The sequence below is a fragment of the Trichomycterus rosablanca genome, chromosome 7 (assembly GCF_030014385.1).
Source record: "Trichomycterus rosablanca isolate fTriRos1 chromosome 7, fTriRos1.hap1, whole genome shotgun sequence".
Lineage (NCBI taxonomy): Eukaryota > Metazoa > Chordata > Actinopteri > Siluriformes > Trichomycteridae > Trichomycterus > Trichomycterus rosablanca.
Window position 1 is genome coordinate 18,405,740 of NC_085994.1, and position 25,705 is coordinate 18,431,444.

Sequence of the window (25,705 nt, forward strand, 5' to 3'; positions counted from 1 at the left end):
GTTTCTACACGAAGTGAGTGTGTTTTGACCCTTTGGGGCTTCCATAGTTCATGAACTAACGTGCTCGACTCAGCTTTCCGGTATTCGGTACAGAAGAAGAAGTTAATTAAGTGTAATAAAGTGTTCTGCTCCCGACAACTTGTGAATATAGCGTGTATTTATTTCTTTATTATGCAAGTGCATCACTACCACGATCGGTTACATTATGTTAACAAACCGCAAATGAAAAACGGTGGCAAGTCCGACATTAAAACGTTGGTTCTACCAGTCAAGTGTCAACATGAACTAGAATTTGCGTTAATGGCACTAATTTTTTTAATCGCGTTAAATTGAGGTCGCGTTAATGCGTTATTATCGCGTTAACTTCGACAGCCCTAATATATATATATATATATATATATATATATATATATATATATATATATATATATATATATATATATATTGCCAAAAGTATTTGCTCACCCATCCAAATCATTGAATTCAGGTGAAGAATGGGTCACTTTCAGGAGCTCAGTGAATTCCAGCGTGGTACCGTGATAGGATGGCACCTGTGCAACAAGTCCAGTTGTGAAATTTCCTCGCTACTAAATATTCCACAGTCAACTATCAGTGGTATTATAACAAAGTGGAAGTGATTGGGAATGACAGCAACTCAGCCACAAAGTGGTAGCCCATGTTAAATGACAGAGCGAGATCAGCGGATGCTGAGGCGCATAGTGCGCAGAGGTCGCCAACTTTCTGCAGAGTAAATCGCTACAGACCTCCAAACTTCAAGTGACCTTCAGATTAGCTCAAGAACAGTGCATAGAGAGCTTCATGGAATGGGTTTCCATGGCCAAGCAGCTGCATCCAAGTCTTACATCACCAAGCACAATGCAAAGCGTTGTATGCAGTGGTGTAAAGCATGCCGCCACTGAACTCCAGAGCAGTGGAGACTCTGTTCTCTGGAGTAATGAATCACGCTTCTCCAACTGGCAATCTGATGGATGAGTCTGGGTTTGGCGGTTGCCAGGAGAAACGGTACTTGTCTGACTGCATTGTGCCGAGTGTAAAGTTTGGTGGAGGGGGGATTATGGTGTGGGGTTGTTTTTCAGGAGTTGGGCTCGGCTCCTTAGTTTCAGATAAAGGAACTCTTTATGCTTCAGCATACCAAGAGATTTTGGACAATTTCATGCTTCCAACTTTGTGGGAACAGTTTGGGGATGGCCCCTTCCTGTTCCAACATGACTGCGCACCAGTGCACAAAGCAAGGTCCATAAAGACACGGATGAGTGAGCTTGGTGTGGAAGAACTTGACTGGCCTGACCTCAATATATACATGAATTCTGATATTTCATTGTCTTTTAGTTATTTTAATATTTTACTTAACAAAAATATTATAATATAATAATAAGTGAATGACCCGGCAAGTGCACGACCCAACACACAAACCCCCACCCCCCTGCCATGGGTCCCAATGCACTTGCCCCCACGGTAGTTACATGCCTGTGTGTGACCTTCAAAAGAAACCATCATGCTACTGAGATGAAAATAAAGCCACATGTTTAAAATCTGACATTGCAGCATCAAATGCAATTTTTTTTATATTTACAAAATACAATTGTTGGTCTTTTTGTCTTGGTACTTTTGTCAGTTAAATTATTATTAAGAACATGAACAAATCACAGATTCTTGTTTGCATTGCATTTTGACAAAATATCTCTTAAAAAAAAAACTTTTTTTAAAATTGAATTTGTATTGTTACCAACACAATGTGACCACAGTGTGAATTTTGGGGCCACTTTTCATTTAAACAGCAAAAAAACTTTGGTTTGCTTTCTTATAATAAATACATTTTTGTATACCCTTAATACACCTCATATGTAATAGAATGGACACTGGTTATGAAATACTAAATAATGTAAATAATTTATTCAGAGTTAAGGTCATCTTAAAATAAAAATACTGATGTACTGTACACCAGGAAAAGTTATATACATTTTTTATTGATTTTTGTTTGTTTTTTTACAGATGTGAAAATATGAATCTTATAGTAATAAATCCAGGAACAAAATCTACTGATGTTGTTTGTGGAAAACAATTTCCAGTGCTTTTAATTGTCTCATCTGTAGTTGTTGTTGTAGCACTCATAGTTGTAGCACTCATAGTTGTGGCATGCATCTACAAAAAGAAATAAAGGTGTAGGCCAAACGCAGGTAAGTTTTACCTAACTTATCTAAAAAATATATTTTGGTAGGTACGCATGTAATTTTTTTTATAGGTAATTTTGCTTTAATTTATTTTTTCAGAAGTTATTAAGACATCAAACAAGAACAAGTACAAATTGTGTAAGTACTTTACCTCCTAAATATTATTTTGTTTATGTGAATTCAGTAGTTTGCAGTAAATCAAAAAGGAAATAAAGTAAAATAGATTAAAGAAGAAAAGATTGTGTTCTTGAAATTTGCTCTCTAAAATTATTGTGTATTTTTTCTTATACTAAAAATGTCCCCCTGCAGACTCCCATGCTTCCAAAAACCTTTTTAAATGAAAAGAAAAAATCTCCTGTACCTAGGAAATGATCAAACATAATTGTCTTTGTTATTGGCGTCATTGGTTAAAGTATTCGTGTGGATTTTGCATTAGCTTGTTTGCATAAATAGTACAACACCTAAATGGATGTTTTTGCCTACACAGGTCACACAGGTCATGTGGAAGCACTGCTGTAAACTGTGTAAACTTTATGGTTTATTTATTTTATATTGTTTATTTGTCTTTTTGCAGACCATTAGATGCTTCTGTCACGGCCAGTTGCAAGTTGCTTTGGATAAAATTGTAGAGCCTGTTGAGATCCTGTGTAGCAAAAGTAAAAGGAGATTTAGTTCTCCTCCTACCATCATTTTACTCATAAATGAAGTGCTTCAAGAGGCTACTTTAGTCCTATAAGTCTAAATGTAAGATATTGGTCAGTCTGTGCACATGACAATCTTACAAGCTTTACACACGCTCCTGAAAATACAAGGCAGTGGAGTGAGATGTGAATGAACTCGAACAAGGACAAATGGGCAAATATACTAATCTAAATGTGCAAAGCTGGTAGAGTCATATCCAAACAGACTGATGGCAGTACTACAAAGGACTAAATCAAGGGACTTACTTTATTTAGTAACACTTATTCTAGTTTTTTTATTTTTAATTAATTTATCAGTTTTTCTCATTATTTGAATGTTGTAAATAAAGTTGGAGAAAGATATTTTTGATATTTGATTTCAGTCTGTAAAACAAAAAAGTTTTTTATTAATATTTTTTTTTAAACCAATCAGAGGTGGACTAACTTGTGTGTTTTAGATCATGAACTGCTGGGTAGACATTCTTCAAAATGTTCTGAAAGAGAGCAAAATTTTTGCTCACCCATTTACATAATAAAACAGAAAGTTAATTTAACTCAAAAAGATCCATGCAAACTATTACAAGTAATTTGTAATATTATCCCAAAAGTGTTGGAGGTTGTCTAGATTTTTTTTTTTTTTTTTGCAAATGCAAGATGCGCCCTGGTGTTAATGTTGTTCAGCAGTGGTTTGCACCTTGCAACACTCCCTTTGTGTTATTTTTGTGTATTTGTTATTTTGTCTTTGTGGAATTATGTACGTAATTGAGGGGGCGCTTGTGTACAAGTTTATTTCATGTTTGAGCCTGTTAAAATCTGTTGATTTATTTTTATTTATTTTTTTTATAAGCCTGTTTCTGAAACATTTGTTTTGAAGATTTAGTTACGTTTTAGTTTTGCACAGACTTTTCCTAAACGTCTATAATCTAAGATTAAGGCTAGTCTCTTAAAACTGAAATAAAATGAACAGATATGGTTTAGCTTAATGTCATCATGTCTGTATGTGCAGAACGAAGTGGTTGTGGTAATAATGGATAAAGAACACCACCCGGTAGAGAGATTTGTGTTTGAGATCTCCCAGCCTCCACTGCTCTCAATCAGGTGCTTTACTAGACCAGGACAGTGACACTTCTTTTCCTAGGATCTGGTTTTAGAACAAAATTTCACATTCATTTTCCCATTAATGGCTAAATTCACATTTCAAGTTGCTGCTCAATTCTGATTTCTGAAATTCACACAAACATTGGTTTAATTTACACGGAGCTGTCAGAAAAAAATTCTATTTAAATTTTTCAAATTGCATATTTACTTAACTTAAAAACACACAAATGCCTGTCATATTATTTAATTTAATACCTTATTGTTTGCATAATTCAATATTTTAAAAACAAAGAAAACAACATTACAACATTTATATTTACTAGTGCACTACAGCATCAGTGATGTCTGTTGTTTAAAGTGCACATTTAAAGTAAAAGCAATTTGGGACTCAAATAAATAGTAAAGACATTTAGCTTAGGGCCTGTAACAATAAATCAGTAATGTAAGTAAAACATTAAATAAATGTAAAACAAAAATGATCTTGTCTCATGATAGTTGCATACAGTGGTTTACAAGCTTGTGTAATGCTACTGGTGTTTGGTCTGTTGATAGTAGTGTAATATTATAAAATATTAATTTTACTTTAATACGACAAATCACAAAGATTAACTTTGCATGGAATCTGTTTGAGCTGTAGACTAAGGTCACATTGTAATAAGTAGGTGAGTCATAACTATAGAAGAAATCACGGTAAACACACCGCATGTTTTCCACATCCTGTGTGGCTGGTCTGTTTAAACTCTTTATTTTGTTGATGGCTGTGATTGATTTTTTTCTTTTGTCAGTTCTGGCACTCTACTATCTCATGTGGAGCAGCTGCTGCGAGCAGTCATCTTAAAGATCAGTGTTTGTAATGCTGTTTTAGACAACAATCCTCCAGGTAAGAGAAAGCTTATTAAACTGTTTAACAATTTAAAAAGTCATAATAAGGTGGTGCTGTGTGCAGGCATATACACCGACAAGGCATAACATTATGACCACTGACAGGTGACGTGAATAACACTGATTATCTCTTCATCACGGCACCTGTTAGTGGGTGGGATATATTAAGCAGTAAGTGAACATTTTATTGTCAAAGTTGATGTGTTAGAAGCAGGGAAAATGGGCAAGCGTAAGCATTTAAGCGAATTTGACTGGGCAAATGGGCACGTGTCGGAACTGGACCGCGGGGCGATGGAAGAAGGTGGCCTGGTCTGAAGAATCACATTTTCTTTTACATCACATGGATGGCTGGATGTGTGTGCATTGCTTACCTGGGTAACACATGGCACCAGGATGCACTCTGGGAAGAAGGCAAGCCGGCAGAGGCAGTGTGTTCCTTTGGGCAATGTTCTGCTGGGAAACCTTGGGTCCTGCCATCCATGTGGCTGTTACTTTGACTCGTACTACCTACCTAAGCATTGTTGCAGACCATGTACACCCTTTCATGTAAACAATAAGACTGTGGCCTCTTTCAGCAGGATAAGGCAAGTGGAGAGATCTTACTGACGTTTTCATTATTATACTCGCCATAAAGGAGCTTCACTTAATCATATGGAAACTCAGAACCTACAGTGAAGTCACCTTAGTGGATCATACTGGTCCATGTACCTGATTTGGACACAGTTTAACGCCAAATGTCCTTCCCGATGCAACCCTCCCTTTTATTTTTTTTTGGGGGTTTGGGACTGGTACTAACGCTCTGTTGAATGCACCTTCCAGTGGCCACTCTGATTTATTTTAATTAAGCTCTGGTTTACATCGCCAGTAAACTCAAATGAATGATTTTTGGTACTTTGTTGGTTGCAATGATTGAACTTGCCTGGTTAGTTGAAAATAACACCAATGCTTATTGGTATTTAAAGTGTGAAGGAATATAAAATATGTTTTCTCTCTCTCATTCTTTCTTAGGGTGCACATTTACTGTTTTGGTTTACACTAGAGGATCTGCCACACGAAACATGGAGAAAGTTCAAGTGATCAAGGTCAGAACAAATTCCATTGTTATTTTATAAATATTTAACTCTATCATCTTCAACTTGATTTACCTTGTCATGTTTAAAGCTGCACTTAAAATTTAAAGTTGTGAAGAACGGTTTCGGTGCAGCGGTAGCTAAGTGGTTAAGTCACTGGACTACTGATCAGAAGGTCAGCGGTTCAAACCTAACTCATGCCAGTCTGCCCCTGAGGAAGGTCATTAATCACTCATTACTTTGATTATATCCTGTCACATTATAAGTTGATTTGGGGAAAAGGCATCTGCCACAATGTAAATGTTTATTTTACTCCAGCATTTACAGCACAATAACATTTGTGCCTTGTGTTATCTAGTATGATTATATTGTTATTGGACTAAGTCATGTTTAACTTGTGTGATTTAGGATGTAGAATATCAGATGTATGCAAGCCCACAACTTTAGAGCTTCAGATCTCCCAAAATGGAGTTTCATCAGTGCTCAACATACACAAATGTCTGAGAGGAAGTCAGCTGTGGGAATCATCTCATTCCAGCTGCACCACTGATTTGTGCTGTCTGGCTGAAGGACCAGCACGAGTAATTGAGAAACACATAGCATTACCCTATCATATTGAATCTGTGAGAATCTACTGCAGCCATCTACAGGCAGGATAGAAGTGGTACAGGTGGCAGAGAAAGAAAGGGAAAAATGCAAAAAATAAAATGCAAAAAAGAACAAACAGTATGTATGTATACAGTGTATCACAAAAGTGAGTACACCCCTCACATTTCTGCAGATATTTAAGTATATCTTTTCATGGGACAACACTGACAAAATGACACTTTGACACAATGAAAAGTAGTCTGTGTGCAGCTTATATAACAGTGTAAATTTATTCTTCCCTCAAAATAACTCAATGTACAGCCATTAATGTCTAAACCACCGGCAACAAAAGTGAGTACACCCCTTAGTGAAAGTTCCTGAAGTGTCAATATTTTGTGTGGCCACCATTATTTCCCAGAACTGCCTTAACTCTCCTGGGCATGGAGTTTACCAGAGCTTCACAGGTTGCCACTGGAATGCTTTTCCACTCCTCCATGACGACATCACGGAGCTGGTGGATATTCGAGACTTTGCACTCCTCCACCTTCCGCTTGAGGATGCCCCAAAGATGTTCTAATGGGTTTAGGTCTGGAGACATGCTTGGCCAGTCCATCACCTTTACCCTTAGCCTCTTCAATAAAGCAGTGGTCGTCTTAGAGGTGTGTTTGGGGTCATTATCATGCTGGAACACTGCCCTGCGACCCAGTTTCCGGAGGAAGGGGATCATGCTCTGCTTCAGTATTTCACAGTACATATTGGAGTTCATGTGTCCCTCAATGAAATGTAACTCCCCAACACCTGCTGCACTCATGCAGCCCCAGACCATGGCATTCCCACCATCATGCTTGACTGTAGGCATGACACACTTATCTTTGTACCGCCACACATGCTTGAGACCATCTGAACCAAACAAGTTAATCTTGGTCTCATCAGACCATAGGACATGGTTCCAGTAATCCATGTCCTTTGTTGACATGTCTTCAGCAAACTGTTTGCGGGCTTTCTTGTGTAGAGACTTTAGAAGAGGCTTCCTTCTGGGGTGACAGCCATGCAGACCAATTTGATGTAGTGTGCGGCGTATGGTCTGAGCACTGACAGGCTGACCCCCCCACCTTTTCAATCTCTGCAGCAATGCTGACAGCACTCCTGCGCCTATCTTTCAAAGACAGCAGTTGGATGTGATGCTGAGCACGTGCACTCAGCTTCTTTGGACGACCAACACGAGGTCTGTTCTGAGTGGACCCTGCTCTTTTAAAACGCTGGATGATCTTGGCTGCAGCTCAGTTTCAGGGTGTTGGCAATCTTCTTGTAGCCTTGGCCATCTTCATGTAGTGCAACAATTCGTCTTTTAAGATCCTCAGAGAGTTCTTTGCCATGAGGTGCCATGTTGGAACTTTCAGTGACCAGTATGAGAGAGTGTGAGAGCTGTACTACTAAATTGAACACACCTGCTCCCTATGCACACCTGAGACCTAGTAACACTAACGAGTCACATGACATTTTGGAGGAAAAATGACAAGCAGTGCTCAATTTGGACATTTAGGGGTGTAGCCTCTTAGGGGTGTACTCACTTTTGTTGCCGGTTGTTTAGACATTAATGGCTGTACATTGAGTTATTTTGAGGGAAGAATAAATTTACACTGTTATATAAGCTGCACACAGACTACTTTTCATTGTGTCAAAGTGTCATTTTGTCAGTGTTGTCCCATGAAAAGATATACTTAAATATCTGCAGAAATGTGAGGGGTGTACTCACGTTTGTGATACACTGTAGTTATAGATAAATAAACCAACCCGTTCACCCGAGTCTATTTCCACTTTTCACTTAATATTTCATTGAAGGCTTTAGACATACAGATCATGAAGCGCTCCATCAGAATGGGGTTACTAAAGTTAGTTATATATGCATGTATAAATACTACTTTTTAAAAGTACTGTATCTTTGTGTCATGTAAAGTGTTGTGCTACAATTAGTAATAATAAATTAGGGGACAAAAGGAAGAGAGATTTTAAGATGCAATACAGGTCATAAGCTTCTGCTGCTAAACAAGGTTTTCTAGATCCTTAGATAATTTTTTGCTTTTTTAGGAACCCATGTTTATAGACATTGTACTGAGTACACCAGCACAACCTGTGTACCATGTACTCAATCAACTTACACTGCAGAACCCAATGGGCTTTCACATTGCCTTAGCTGTAAAATGTGTGATTCTGGTAAGAGTTTTTTATTTTATTTTATAAAATGTACTTTTATGTGCAAATGTGTATTTTCGTGTGTGTATTAAACACATTGATTCTTAAAGTATAAAGTACAGTACATGTCCAAAAATTCCAGCAGATATTGAAAAGGTGTACGTTTAACATGTAAAGTACATAAAATCAATCACACAGTAAGGCAGTCTTTATAGACAACATAGTTGCTATTTGGTATATTCATATAATCTTTCATTATAAAATGGATAGTTCCGGTCCTAAAATCTGATTGGCTGAGCCGCATTCAAAGCCGTTGTAAAATCCCCGATAAACGCACACCTGTAACCACCTCACATCATTCCATATTAATACGCCACTGAAAAGAAAAAGTGAATGTTATGTTCGCCCTCATGTTGCCTAGCAACACTGTTAATCGAACTACCTTGCTTCGCGGAAGAATGCTTTATTGTAAGTTTATACACAATAAATACATTTATGAATTAATAATTGTTGTATTTATTGTATTTTATGTTGACCGCCGTTTTATAAAAGCAATAATCCACTCGAGACCGTGCGTTACTGCTATGATTTTATCACGGGAAAAGAAGTTTTATTTTATGTTGACCGCTGGTGTACTCAAAAACGTCATTCCCCATAACACTAGGCCTCTGTGTGCTCTGTTGTGCCACGCCCCCCTCTCCATGAGCACACTCTGTCTCCTGCCACGCCCTAGCCCATGATAGGTTCCCCTGAACTGATTAGCTCCAGCTGCCCTCCATAAAAGAGGGAAGCTGGAGGCCTCATTGGGAACTGTTGAGGCTAGGTTTGGCTCTGTAGGTCTCTGGTCTCTGGTCTCTGGTCTCTGGTCTCTGGTCTCTGGTCTCTGAAGGTTAAGTCATGTTTCTAAGTCATGTTTCTAAGTCATGTTTCTAAGTCATGTTTCTAAGTCATGTTTCTAAGTCATGTTTCTAAGTCATGTTTCTAAGTCATGTTTCTAAGTCATGTTTCTAAGTCAGTCATGTTTCTAGCTATTGTTAATAGCTTTAGTTACTAGCCATGTTCCAAGCTATGTTATTAGCTCTTGTGTTTAGCTCTCGTTACTAGCTACGTTACTAGCTCTTGTGTTTAGTTCTCGTTACTAGCTACGTTACTAGCTCTTGTGTTTAGCTCTCGTTACTAGCTATGTTACTAGCTCTTGTGATTAGCTTTTGTTACTAATAAATTCTTAGTTTGTCTGAATCTCTGCGTGTGTGTCCGCCCCCTTTGTCTTGTCCTAAGCCCCTGTTACACCCGTGATAAAATCGCAGTAACGCACGGCGTGACTTATTGCTTTATTTGACAATCTTTGGACATATATGGGTGATTCTTCAATTGTGGGCTCTTTTTACCATCTTAAGTTTTGAAAAATAAAATTAGTAATAATTTAGTTTTAATTATGTCAAGATGGTGCTTACATGCTTTAGAGCAAAGACTTAATGATGGCTACAATTGAATTTTAATATTTCATATTTATTTGCAAGGTGGCACTGCAAAATGTCATTATGTGTTGGTAATGATGTGTTGCGGTAATGACAATTTTTACTTTTTTTAAGAAAAAAAAACTATCTAGGCCATGGATTTGCTAAAGCTAGTCTACAGCTAGTACAAGATGCACTTTAAATACATATAAATAATGTGTACATTTCTTTTTTGTTTGATAAAGTATTGCCATATTGATGTAAATGGTAATGACGCTGAATAAATATACTCTATGATCAGAAGGAATACATGATTAAATTAATCACATTTCCAGACATTAAAATGTCAATCTTCTCTCATGGCTGGCATGTGCTTCCTTGCAAGTCTTTGTTTCCATGGTTACAACATAAACAAGTGTTACCTTCAGAAAGTGTTTCCCTACAGAAACCATACACTGTTGGGGTAATGACGATAATGCTGGGGACAGTAATATATTGCTCAAAAATATGCATAGGTTGTACAAATATGAAAAAAAAAATTACATTTTGTTTCTTTTGAAGTTATTATAAAACTCTTATTGTAATTTTTATAATGAATTGATCACTTTTTAGCATTTTATTAGAGCAGAGAAGTTTTAAAGTCTGGGTTGGGGACAAGGCCAAAGTAGCAAAATATTGATGTTTAAATAATCATAAATAGAAATCATAATTATTTTGGTATGTAATTTTTTTTTGTGATGCAATGAATGATCTTTTTAATACCTAAAATATTTGTTTTGTAATAAAGTATTTTTAACACAAATTTATAACCTAGGGACGTGAAAGTTCCCCCAATTGAAGAATCATGTGTGATGCTCAGATATCTTTGAGGATGAAACATATGCTTTATACAGATTTTTTTTTTACAGGACAGGGATTAAGAGCAAAGACTCCCTGCACACTGACTTCAGATACAGTGTGTAAGCCATTAAATGAATATTACTGTATAGATCTACAGAAAGACAGCTGTAGACATGCTGAAAAACACACAACATGCAGTCCTGGACAATACATAAAGCATAAAGGTTAGTGGACCAAATCTACTATAGGGTTTTCCAGAACTTTTGTAGTTCTTGCTTAAAATGACTGTGATTAATATCTGTTATTTTTGCAGGAACAGCTTTTACAGACACTGTATGTGATGAATGTGCAGATGGTAAATACTCCAATGGCTCACTTCAAATTTGTCTGGCGTATTCAAAGTCATTATTCATTTGTTAAAATTACTATTTTTATCTATTATTGTTAGTGTTTAACCAACATATTTTAAATAGAAAATATATCATCTAGTACCATTTGAGATTTTTATGTACAAGATACAGTGTATCACAAAAGTAAGTACACCCCTCACATTTCTGCAGATATTTAAGTATATCTTTTCATGGGACAACACTGACAAAATGACACTTTGACACAATGAAAAGTAGTCTGTGTGCAGCTTATATAACAGTGTAAATTTATTCTTCCCTCAAAATAACTCAATATACAGCCATTAATGTCTAAACCACCGGCAACAAAAGTGAGTACACCCCTTAGTGAAAGTTCCTGAAGTGTCAATATTTTGTGTGGCCACCATTATTTCCCAGAACTGCCTTAACTCTCTTGGGCATGGAGTTTACCAGAGCTTCACAGGTTGCCACTGGAATGCTTTTCCACTCCTCCATGACGACATCACGGAGCTGGCGGATATTCGAGACTTCTAGCTCCTCCACCTTCCACTTGAGGATGCCCCAAAGATGTTCTATTGGGTTTAGGTCTGGAGACATGCTTGGCCAGTCCATCACCTTTACCCTCAGCCTCTTCAATAAAGCAGACAGAGGTCTTAGAGGTGTGTTTAAGGTCATTATCATGCTGGAACACTGCCCTGCGACCCAGTTTCCGGAGGGAGGGGATCATGCTCTGCTTCAGTATTTCACAGTACATATTGGAGTTCATGTGTCCCTCAATTAAATGTAACTCCCCAACACCTGCTGCACTCATGCAGCCCCAGACCATGGCATTCCCATCACCATGCTTGACTGTAGGCATGACACACTTATCTTTGTACTCCTCACCTGATTGCCGCCACACATGCTTGAGACCATCTGAACCAAACAAATTAATCTTGGTCTCATCAGACCATAGGACATGGTTCCAGTAATCCATGTCCCTTGTTGACATGTCTTCAGCAAACTGTTTGCGGGCTTTCTTGTGTAGAGACTTCAGAAGAGGCTTCCTTCTGGGGTGACAGCCATGCAGACCTATTTGATGTAGTGTGCAGCTTATGGTCTGAGCACTGACAGGCTGACCCCCCACCTTTTCAATCTCTGCAGCAATGCTGACAGCACTCCTGCGCCTATCTTTCAAAGACAGCAGTTGGATGTGACGCTGAGCACGTGCACTCAGCTTCTTTGGACGACCAAGGCGAGGTCTGTTCTGAGTGGACCCTGCTCTAAAACGCTGGATGATCTTGGCCACTGTGCTGCAGCTCAGTTTCAGGGTGTTGGCAATCTTCTTGTAGCCTTGGAAATCTTCATGTAGCGCAACAATTCGTCTTTTAAGATCCTCAGAGAGTTCTTTGCCATGAGGTGCCATGTTGGAACTTTCAGTGACCAGTATGAGAGAGTGTGAGAGCTGTACTACTAAATTGAACACACCTGCTCCCTATGCACACCTGAGACCTAGCAACACTAACAAATCACATGACATTTTGGAGGGAAAATGACACGCAGTGCTCAATTTGGACATTTAGGGGTGTAGTCTCTTAGGGGTGTACTCACTTTTGTTGCCGGTGGTTTAGACATTAATGGCTGTATATTGAGTTATTTTGAGGGAAGAATAAATTTACACTGTTATATAAGCTGCACACAGACTACTTTTCATTGTGTCAAAGTGTCATTTTGTCAGTGTTGTCCCATGAAAAGATATACTTAAATATCTGCAGAAATGTGAGGGGTGTACTCACTTTTGTGATACACTGTATATATTTCCAGAAAAATAATTTTTAAAATATAAACATGTTTGGAAATGTTACACCATTTTCAAATTTTCATTTTCAAAAAACACAATTAGCAGATGAAGTGGTAACAGGTAAGAGTATCACGATTTTAGCCTTTAGTTTAATACCCAGTCACTGCAAGCAAAGATGGGCCATGACTCACCACTGTATGCCAAAGATTGTAGAAGAATTATCCATCAGTTCAAAAAAACATTTATTATTTGCTTCAGGGAATCAGAAGAAATATCACCAAGTTTGTCAAGGCCCGAAACCATTGTTGAATTTGTGTGACCAGTGGCGTAACTAGGAGCTCATGGGCCCCAGTGCAAAAAAAAATATATACAGTGTATCACAAAAGTGAGTACACCCCTCACATTTCTGCAAATATTTCATTATATCTTTTCATGGGACAACACTATAGACATGAAACTTGGATATAACTTAGAGTAGTCAGTGTACAACTTGTATAGCAGTGTAGATTTACTGTCTTCTGAAAATAACTCAACACACAGCCATTAATGTCTAAATAGCTGGCAACATAAGTGAGTACACCCCACAGTGAACATGTCCAAATTGTGCCCAAATGTGTCGTTGTCCCTGCCTGGTGTCATGTGGCAAGGTCCCAGGTGTAAATGGGGAGCAAAGCTGTTAAATTTGGTGTTTTGGGTACAATTCTCTCATACTGGCCACTGGATATTCAACATGGCACCTCATGGCAAAGAACTCTCTGAGGATGTGAGAAATAGAATTGTTGCTCTCCACAAAGATGGCCTGGGCTATAAGAAGATTGCTAACACCCTGAAACTGAGCTACAGCATGGTGGCCAAGGTCATACAGCGGTTTTCCAGGACAGGTTCCACTCGGAACAGGCTTCGCCAGGGTCGACCAAAGAAGTTGAGTCCACGTGTTCGGCGTCATATCCAGAGGTTGGCTTTAAAAAATAGACACATGAGTGCTGCCAGCATTGCTGCAGAGGTTGAAGACGTGGGAGGTCAGCCTGTCAGTGCTCAGACCATACGCCACACACTGCATCAACTCGGTCTGCATGGTCGTCATCCCAGAAGGAAGCTGACGCACAAGAAAGCCCGCAAACAGTTTGCTGAAGACAAGCAGTCCAAGAACATGGATTACTGGAATGCCCTGTGGTCTGACGAGACCAAGATAAACTTGTTTGGCTCAGATGGTGTCCAGCATGTGTGGCGGCGCCCTGGTGAGAAGTACCAAGACAACTGTATCTTGCCTACAGTCAAGCATGGTGGTGGTAGCATCATGGTCTTGGGCTGCATGAGTGTTGCTGGCACTGGGGAGCTGCAGTTCATTGAGGGAAACATGAATTCCAACATGTACTGTGACATTCTGAAACAGAGCATGATCCCCTCCCTTCGAAAACTGGGCCTCATGGCAGGTTTCCAACAGGATAACGATCCCAAACACAGCCTCCAAGATGACAACTGCCTTGCTGAGGAAGCTGAAGGTAAAGGTGATGGACTAAACCCAATTGAGCACCTGTGGCGCATCCTCAAGTGGAAGGTGGAGGAGTTCAAGGTGTCTAACATCCACCAGCTCCGTGATGTCATCATGGAGGAGTGGAAGAGGATTCCAGTAGCAACCTGTGCAGCTCTGGTGAATTTCATGCCCAGGAGGGTTAAGGCAGTGCTGGATAATAATGGTGGTCACACAAAATATTGACACTTTGGGCACAATTTGGACATGTTCACTGTGGGGTGTACTCACTTATGTTGCCAGCTATTTAGACATTAATGGCTGTGTGTTGAGTTATTTTCAGAAGACAGTAAATCTACACTGCTATACAAGTTGTACACTGACTACTCTAAGTTATATCCAAGTTTTATTTCTATAGTGTTGTCCCATGAAAAGATATAATAAAATATTTGCAGAAATGTGAGGGGTGTACTCACTTTTGTGATACACTGTATAGTGTAGCAGTGTAGATTTACTGTCTTCTGAAAATAACTCAACACACAGCCATTAATGTCTAAATAGCTGGCAACATAAGTGAGTACACCCCACAGTGAACATGTCCAAATTGTGCCCAAATGTGTCGTTGTCCCTGCCTGGTGTCATGTGGCAAGGTCCCAGGTGTAAATGGGGAGCAAAGCTGTTAAATTTGGTGTTTTGGGTACAATTCTCTCATACTGGCCACTGGATATTCAACATGGCACCTCATGGCAAAGAACTCTCTGAGGATGTGAGAAATAGAATTGTTGCTCTCCACAAAGATGGCCTGGGCTATAAGAAGATTGCTAACACCCTGAAACTGAGCTACAGCATGGTGGCCAAGGTCATACAGCGGTTTTCCAGGACAGGTTCCACTCGGAACAGGCTTCGCCAGGGTCGACCAAAGAAGTTGAGTCCACGTGTTCGGCGTCATATCCAGAGGTTGGCTTTAAAAAATAGACACATGAGTGCTGCCAGCATTGCTGCAGAGGTTGAAGACGTGGGAGGTCAGCCTGTCAGTGCTCAGACCATACGCCACACACTGCATCAACTCGGTCTGCATGGTCGTCATCCCAGAAGGAAGCTGACGCACAAGAAAGCCCGCAAACAGTTTGCTGAAGACAAGCAGTCCAAGAACATGGATTACTGGAATGCCCTGTGGTCTGACGAGACCAAGATAAACTTGTTTGGCTCAGATGGTGTCCAGCATGTGTGGCGGCGCCCTGGTGAGAAGTACCAAGACAACTGTATCTTGCCTACAGTCAAGCATGGTGGTGGTAGCATCATGGTCTTGGGCTGCATGAGTGTTGCTGGCACTGGGGAGCTGCAGTTCATTGAGGGAAACATGAATTCCAACATGTACTGTGACATTCTGAAACAGAGCATGATCCCCTCCCTTCGAAAACTGGGCCTCATGGCAGGTTTCCAACAGGATAACGATCCCAAACACAGCCTCCAAGATGACAACTGCCTTGCTGAGGAAGCTGAAGGTAAAGGTGATGGACTAAACCCAATTGAGCACCTGTGGCGCATCCTCAAGTGGAAGGTGGAGGAGTTCAAGGTGTCTAACATCCACCAGCTCCGTGATGTCATCATGGAGGAGTGGAAGAGGATTCCAGTAGCAACCTGTGCAGCTCTGGTGAATTTCATGCCCAGGAGGGTTAAGGCAGTGCTGGATAATAATGGTGGTCACACAAAATATTGACACTTTGGGCACAATTTGGACATGTTCACTGTGGGGTGTACTCACTTATGTTGCCAGCTATTTAGACATTAATGGCTGTGTGTTGAGTTATTTTCAGAAGACAGTAAATCTACACTGCTATACAAGTTGTACACTGACTACTCTAAGTTATATCCAAGTTTTATTTCTATAGTGTTGTCCCATGAAAAGATATAATAAAATATTTGCAGAAATGTGAGGGGTGTACTCACTTTTGTGATACACTGTATATACACTGCTCAAAAAAATAAAGGGAACACTAAAATAACACATCCTAGATCTAAATTAATGAAATATTCCAGTTGAAAATCTTTATTCATCACATAGTGGAATGCATTGAGAACAAAACAACATAAAAATGATCAATGTAAATCAAAATTATTATCCCATGGAGGTCTGGATTTGGAATTATACTCAAAATCAAAGTGGAAAATCCAATTACAGGCTGATCCAACTTCAGTGGAAATTCCTCAAGACAAGTTAAAATGAGGCTCAGTAGTTTGTGTGGCCTCCACATGCTAGAGGTAGCATGAGACGGTGTCTACAACCCACAGAAGTTGCTCAGGTAGTGCAGCTCATCCAGGATGGCACATCAATGCGAGCTGTGGCAAAGAAGATTTGCTGTGTCTGTCAGCACAGTGTCCAGAGCATGAAGCAGATACCAGGACACAGGCAATACACCAGGAGACATGGAGGGGGCCGTAGGAGGGCAACAATCCAGCAGCAGGACCGCTACCTCCTCCTTTGTGCCAGGAGAAACAGGAGGAGCAGTGTCAGAGCCCTGCAAAATGACCTCCAGCAGGCCACTAATATCCATGTTTCTGCTCACTGTCAGAAACAGACTCCATGAAGGTGGTATGAGGGCCCAACATCCACAAGTGGGGCTTGTGCTTACAGCCCAACACCGTGCTGGGCGATTGGCATTTGGCAGAGAACACCAAGATTGGCAGATTCGCCATTGGTGCCCTGTGCTTTTGACTGATGAGAGCAGGTTCACAGTGAACACGTGACAGACTTGACGGAGTCTGGAGACGCCGTGGAGAACGTTCTGCTGCCTGCAACATCCTCCAGCATGACCGGTTTGGCAGTGGGTCAGTAATGGTGTGGGGAGGCATTTCATTTGAGGGCCGCACAGCCCTCCATGGGCTAACCAGGGGTACCCTAACTGCTATTAGGTACCGGGATAAGATCCTCAGACCCATTGTGAGACCATATGCTGGTGCAGTGGGCCCTGGGTTTCTTCTGATGCATGACAATGCTAGGCCTCATGTGGCTGAAGTGTGTCAGCAGTTCCTGCATGATGAAGGCATTGATGCTATGTACTGGCCTGCCCGTTCCCCAGACCTGAATCCAATCGAGCACATCTGGGACATCATCCACCAATGCCACGTTGCACCACAGACTGTCCAGGAGTTGACTGATGCTTTAATCCAGGTTTGGGAGGAGATCCCTCAGAAGAACATCTGCTGCCTCAAGAGCATGCCCAGGCGTTGTAGGGAGGCCACACATACTACTGAGCCTCATTTTAACTTGTCTTGAGGAATAAAAATTTAAAGATGTGAAGAACGGTTTTGGGGCAGCGGTAGCTAAGTGGTTAAGTCACTGGCTAGTGATCAGAAGGTCAGTGGTTTAAACCTAACTCATGCCAATCTGCCACCGTTCCACCCCTGAGGAAGGCCATTAATCACTCATTGCTTTGATTATATCCTATCACATTAACAATGTAAATGTTTATTTTACTCCAGCATTTACAGCACAATAACATTTGTGCCTTGTGTTATCTAGTATGATTGTATTGTTATTGGACTAAGTCTTGTTTAACTTGTGTGACAGGATGTAAAATATCAGATATATGCAAGCCCACAACTTTAGAGCTTCATATCTCCTGAATTGGAGTTTCATCAGTGCTCAACATACACAAATGTCTGAGAAAGGAAGTTAGCTGGGGGAATTACCTCATGAGTAGTTTAGAAACACATAGCATTACCATTCATACCGAATCTGTGAGAATCTACTGCAGCCATTCACAGTCAGGATAGAAGTGGTACAGGTGGCAGAAGAAGAAAGGGAAAAATGCAAAACAGAACAAACATTATGTATGTTTATGTGCAGGACTTTCCATGGATTGTAGCAGATGATCAGGAAGTCCTTATGCAGGAGCCCAGACTCATCCCTCTGAAAACAATGACATCAGACATAGTAAAGGTAATAATTATACACTTTAATCATACAGCGTTACATATATTGTTAAAAAAGAAGTAAACACATCTTTAGCAAACTTTTTAAAAACTGAGTGTTTGATATACTGTAGCGTCGGCACAGGCTTTACCCAGAAAGCCTTGCGGCAGTGGTGTCTAAGCTCACCGTGGCCGTGTATCCTGGTGTTGGGAATAGGGTGGCTGCGGTGAGGGTTGGGTAAGTAGCTTATATGTTTGTCTGTTGTATGAATGTATGTGTGTATGAATGGGTGTCTGTCCCTAAACCACTGAATGAACTGCCAAAGGCAGCTCACTCGCGGCCCTGATGCCATCCCTCCCTGCTCGCCGGCGCCACATTGGTGTCAGAAGTGGGATTGTGATGTTTGGGTGGCTCTGGTGGTTCGGTGGGCCAATATGCCCGATCTGTTTGAGTGCGCTGGCCCCGGGGTTGTTGCGGGGGCATGGAAAGCCAAGTGCAGCAGGGGGTGGAAACAGCGGCTCGGCAGTGTAATGGGGTGAGGTCCGGACATGGAGCCACCCAGTGGACGCTGGTGAGTAGGTCACCGGGACGGTTGACCTTTAGGGAGGGGGCAGTGTAGCGTCGGCACAGGCTTTACCCAGAAAGCCTTGCGGCAGTGGTGTCTAAGCTCACCGTGGCCGTGTATCCTGGTGTTGGGAATAGGGTGGCTGCGGTGAGGGTTGGGTAAGTAGCTTATATGTTTGTCTGTTGTATGAATGTATGTGTGTATGAATGGGTGTCTGTCCCTAAACCACTGAATGAACTGCCAAAGGCAGCTCACTCGCGGCCCTGACGCCATCCCTCCCTGCTCGCCGGCGCCACAATACTTAAGAAAGGGGAGTGACATGCATAGGTTTTTACACCCTTTCAGTTGTATTGCCTTAACAATATATTTTCTCTTTAAGCCAAATCATGGGTTTTTAAATAGCTGATGATATAGCTGTTGAATGGCTACAAAGCAGAGGATGACTCAAGTGCTTCAAGCTTGAAGTTTCCACTGTCAAAAATGACACTTAAGGGCGAATGTGAAAGTCAAGCCAGGATTTGCAGGACCAGGAATGGAACCTGGTGTGTGTTTTTAGCCTTCTTTACAACTTAACGTACATTTTTATCATTTTGTTGCTTATTAATGATACTTGCATAATATTTTTATAGGTAAAACTGCATTTATTGTATTCACATATTAGCTATTTAAAAGTTAAGGTATGCAACATCTTGCACTCAACTGTAATATGTTATCTCACTTGTAACAGATGCAACTTTATGTGGAGGAGCGAGCACACAAAGTACAGCAGAACACAGTATGATAACAGGAGATACTGGGAGGTTGATTAATGTTTTGCTCAGGACAACTGAAAGGCGCATCTGAAATGTTAGGAGGAGCAGAAAGTCACTGAGTGGTTTTCTGTTTTATTATGCACTGAAGCAGATCTGAAACATGATCATGTTCTAACCGTGCACAGATGATTTTTTCATGTTTCTGGACTATGTATTCTGTGACAAGCTTGATGTTTGCTAATGTGATATTGGTCTGTGAATGTATGAACTGATTATTATCAATTCCTTCATGTTGGAAAGTGTGACTAAATGTAGTTTGGTTTAAGTCAAAGTGTAAACCATTGTGAATGTTGTGAGGGGTTTAATGTACAACTGTTTGTATTATTTGTAATAATTTTTATCTAAGGGCTCTGAAGTAGCTCAGCGGTCTATTATGCTTGCCCATCACCGCTGAGATACAGGTTCGAATCTCAGTCAGCCGGTTGGCGTCTACACAGAAGTAATTTGCTATGTCCAGGAGTGTGTGGGTGCCTGAAGCCCTGCGATGCCCAGTGTTTTCCAGAGTCACCAAACCAGCCACAGCCCTGACGAGGATAAAACAGTTCATGAAAATAAAATAAAGCAACTGTGATTAAATAAAATATGTGTATTTAAAAAAAAAATGTCCACCTATTTTATGTAAGTATAATCTTGATGTAATTGAAAAATACTTATTTCTGAAGTGTTCACTGTGAATTATTCTGAGGGTTTTTAAGTTGAGTTGTGTGCACTGAATTACTAGGTTTTAAATAAATAAATAAAACCTGACTTACCAAAAGGGGACAGATTGCCTCCAATTATATTTATTTGTTTTACTGATTATTTTTGTGTAGTAGTTAGTACCACACTTGTTGGGTAACAAGACAATATAGTCAAACTTTGTGCCAACAGTAAATTTAGTTTTAAGCTAGCGTAGAGCATTTGTAGGGTGTTGTGTCGTGGATCTTTTATTAGAATCGATCCGAATTTATCAGGAGGCTAGGCGACGTTGTTTAAAAATTTTATTCAGAAAAGGTTGGTTCCTCCTTCAGGTCACAAGCAGCTGCGTTCTAAAGCCTCTAAGTGAAGAGATACAATAGACCACGGGTTGAGCGCGCAGCCATTATTTATAGTTTACCGTCCCCCCCTAGTGGCCAGGTGTAGAACTACTCCATATAAGGTATGCCCTTTGTTCCAGGCTTCAGCTCAGCCAGTTCTAACCGGTTTTATACCACGTGGCGGTTTGGCCCAACTCCAATTACATTATTTGAATACAAAAATGTTTTAGACCAATATTGTAATGCCCAATAATAATTTATATTATAACAAGGGCTTTTGTCATATAAAGCATTAAAACATGCTGTTTGAAATGAATAAGTATACTGTAAAGATATTTGTTATTAAATAGAAAGAGAAAATTTGAACCCACTGCTTCAGTGTTATTGCTGAGGGTGGGACCAGAATGTGAAGAAAAAAAGTGTATTGCAGAGGAAGCAGCTTTATGTACCAAAGTCACAGTTCAGCAGTAGGTGTAAATCAGGATTAAGAAAAAAAACGAATGTTTAGTTTGTGGTTTTGGATTTTTAAATTACATGTTTAGAACGTGGTGGTACAATGGTTTGGTGAGTAGCATTGTTGCCTTACAGCAAGAAGGTCCTGGGTTCAAGTTCCAGATGGTACGTCTGGGTCCTTTCTGTGTGGAGTTTGCATGTTATCCCTGTGTCCACGTCGGTATTCCCCAGTCAGTCATAAAACAAAACTGAAAGTAACTCTGTGTCTTTAATAGCATATGATCACAAGTTCATTCTGGATCCACTACCAAGGTAAACAGCTTTTGGCTTCTAATTTAAAATGTCGCAGTTGGTGTGCAATACTTTAAGTTATTTTGAGATTTGACTTTCTAGTCTATCAGTCGTAGAAATAACAAATACTTCTTTCCCCGTTTACTATTTTACAGCCAGAAAGAAAATGGTCCGTGTACATTTGTCATTTGATTTTCATCTTAAAACAAATATGTGAAACAGTCGCCATTCCGATCTAAATGGTTGAAAAAACACCTAACACTTACTTATTTTACGAATTTTTTCACAGATGAAAGTAGGCAACATACTGCAAAAACTATTTTATGGTCATTTTAAGATTACATGTATTTATTTAAAGAAAGCTTAAAATGAAACCGCTGATCAAGCTTTCACTTCAGCCAACGCATTAGGGAGCGTCATAAAACTAACAGAAAACGTAGAAAACATTTATTATGAAACGGATAGTTCCGGTGTTACGGAGAATTCAGTTCCCCCTGTTTCCCCTTTAACGCGCATATGCAAAAATCATGACGTTTTTTTCTTTCGCTTCGTTGAGCATCGGTTTATTTGGAATATGTATTTATAGCGGTATGTTCTTTTTAAATTTCATGTTGTATGTTAGGTAGTTTGTGATTAAATACATACTTTAAAGTACTGAGTGAACTACTGTCAGAGGTTTTATTGCTCCACCGCAAGTCAGAGGTTTACCTGGAGACCTGTAGAACTTGTTCTACATACTGTTTGTTAATTTAAATATCACATGAACGAAGTTTGTAAAGTTTAAATGAACAAGAGAGATCACCATGAATGAAACTATTCTTGAAAGTAAATGGTAGTGCAGCTGAGATGAGTAACCTTAAATAATAACACAGACTACTTATTGTCCTGTGCGATATAGTTTATTTGTATCTGCACCAAAACTTTATCTTGTGTGACAAAACGAGAAGAAACAAACTAGTGTCTGAATAAGAGCATATCCTGTATTAGGACATATTTACAAATAAATATGACATGTTAATTCTACTGTAGTTGATTGACAGCAAGGCTGAAGACAGCAGTGTGAAAACCTCTGACTTGCGGTAGAGCAATAAAACCCCTGACAGTAGTTCATTCAATACTTTAAAGTATGTATTTAATCACAAACTACCTAACATACAACATGAAATGTGAAAAGAACATACCGCTATAAATACATATTCCAAATAAACCGACGCTCAACAAAACGAAAGAAAAAAAAAGTCATGATTTTTGCACATGCGAGTAATTTCGGGTTAAAGGGGAAACAGGGGGAACTGAATTCTCCGTAACACCGGTCCTAAAATCTGATTGGCTGAGCCGCGTTCGAAGCCGTTGTAAAATCCCCGATAAACGCACACCTAGGACCACCTCACATCATTCCATATTAATACGCCACTGAAAAGAAAAAGTGAATGTTCTGTTCGCCCTCATGTTGCCTAGCAACACTTCACTTACTACATGATTTCGCGGAAGAATGCTCTTTGTAAGTGTTTTTGTAAATAAAAACAATTATAAATTGAACATTGTTGTATTTTATTATATTTTATGTTGACCGCCGTTTTATAAAAGCAATAAGCCATTTGAGACCGTGCGTCACTGCTATGATTTTATCACGGGGAAAGAAGTTTATCGTCTCTTGTGGCTTATTGCTTTACCCTGCACTTATTACAGAGAAATAAATCCATTTCCAGTCCAAATCCAGTCTTGTAATGTATTGATGGATTAATATCAAACTATTTTTATACAAACACATCCATGTTTCTCATCTACTACAAACTTTTTTTTTTTTAAGTTAATATTTATTTTATATTAATTCTAAATGAAGATCAGCAAATCTGTGATAATTTTATATTGGAGATGAATAAATCTATTAAAGTCTGGTAAAAATTCATTTATTAATATTAAAGTATTTTTTATATACAATCAATGTTCCTCACCTACTACAAAAAAATTAATTAAAAAGTAATGTATTTTATAATAAGTGTATGTTAAAGATAAATAAATCTATTGAAGTCATATATGGTTTAATAAATTAATGTTAAACTATTTTTTATATACACATATTAATGTCCCTCACATCCTACAAACTTTGTTTTAAAGATACTGCTTTTATATTTATTATAATTTATAGTTAAGATCAGTAAATCCATAATACTTTCATACTGGAAATAAATAAATCTAATAAACAAGGTTTGTAGGATGTGAGGGACACTAATATGCGTATATAAGTTTAATAGAGTTTAATAGATTTGTCTCTAATATAAAAGTATTATGGATTTACTGATCAAATCAAATGTATTAAAAAAAATTTATTTTAATTTTTTATCACCATTTCTTAAATTACACGTTCATCTACGCTGAAAAGCTAAAAGAGCGTCTAAAATGTGCATGAAGCCAGTATGGGTAAAGTAATAAAGAATAAAATGTAAAATATGTAAAATGTCCAATATAAAGCTAACTTTATGATTCCAGTCCATTTCAGTCATAGAAATAACTAATAACTAGTTTACAGTTTTACAAGCAAATGGAAATGGTCTGTATACCTTTGCCATTCGATTTTGATTGAAAAAAACAGTATGGGAAAATGGGGGGGGGGGGGGGACTTTACTTCATTATACATTTTCAACTGGAAACAAATGTGGGGCACAGGCAGACCAGTCAAGCAGGTGCCACACTGTTGTACCATGTTCAGAATGAGTACTGGCATTGTCTTGTAGAAATAACCTTGGCCTTTTTGGGAAAACACATTATCCTGATGGCAGCATATATTTCTTAAAAATTCTAATATAACACTATTCCTGTGACAATAGTTCCATCACATATATACAAGTCACCCATACCATGACAGATATTGGCTTTTGTTGCATTTGCTAATAATGACCACACACCAGTCTTTTTGGTCCTTTTAGTCTTTGGCACTAAGAACTTGACATCCTGAAGGGAAATGTAGCCACAGCACGTTTTCTTTTAGTGGAGTTAGGGACTGTGTTTGGAATTCTGACATTCAATGGATCCGCTGAATCTGTTTACAATATTATATATGGCAAAATCCCATGGATCCCCTGAATCTTTTCACAATGTTATTCATGGTAGATGTTGAAACACCTTAATTTTGTGTTGAGAAATAATTTCTTTAAACTGACTGACAATTAGAATTTAGCACAAAGTGCTAAGTCACAAATTACCTTACAACCATGACTAAGCCTTTGTTGGGTCTTGTTGGGTCTTTCCTTTAACATAATACCCCTACCTGTTACCTTACCTGTTACGAGTTAACTAGGTTATTATGAAACAGCTGTAACAAAAATAATGTATGGAGTGAATATTCTTTCACTTTAGTAGTTCTCTTTGAATTTGCATTCTACTTTTAGCTTCTCTTTTATCGTTCTGTTTAGTTTCTCTTTTTTTGTTCTACGTAAGTTTTTTTTTAATAGTTTAATTTAAAGGCTGACTGTGTTTTTTATTTGTCTGTATAATGCAGTATCACTGTATGTTAAAAAAAACTCTGGCCTTAATTGTAAATGTTTTAATACCAAACCAACACAGATCATCTGCAATTTTCTGTACACCAGTTTAAATTAGGGCTGCACGATATATCGTTTCAGCATCGTCATCGCGATGTGTGCATGCACAATAGTCACATCGCAGGACGTGCGATGTCACTTAATGCAAATTAAATCAAATATGTCATGGTACAACTTTTTTGCTGCTTGACACAAAACGAAAATTCACACCGTTCTCATTTTCCATGACATATCTACCAGTGTGTTCGAAAACCTAGTGAGCTGCCTTGCTGTCTTACTACCTACATAGGGAGCTGCCTCAGTAGAGAGGATTCTAATAAGTCATTGACTTATAAGCACTGATGTCAGTAACGCGTTACTTAGTAACGCGTTACTCTAATCTGACCACATTTTTCAGTAACAAGTAATATAACGCGTTACTGTTTCCAATCCAGTAATCAGATTAAAGTTACTTATCCAAGTTACTGTGCGTTACTATTTTTGTCATTTTC

At 39.1% G+C, this 25,705-nt stretch overlaps 1 protein-coding gene across 1 annotated transcript; it reads left to right on the plus strand.

Moving 5' to 3' along the window:
* Positions 1 to 875: 875 nt before the first annotated feature.
* LOC134318262 (mitotic spindle assembly checkpoint protein MAD2B-like) lies at positions 876 to 20,617 on the plus strand (the record flags this gene model as incomplete). Its single annotated transcript, XM_062999094.1, has 6 exons — positions 876 to 888; positions 3,886 to 3,970; positions 4,756 to 4,850; positions 5,861 to 5,934; positions 18,470 to 18,562; positions 19,828 to 20,617. Coding segments are annotated over 6 exons (414 nt in total), but the record flags the coding sequence as incomplete, so codon positions are not given.
* Positions 20,618 to 25,705: the final 5,088 nt, after the last annotated feature.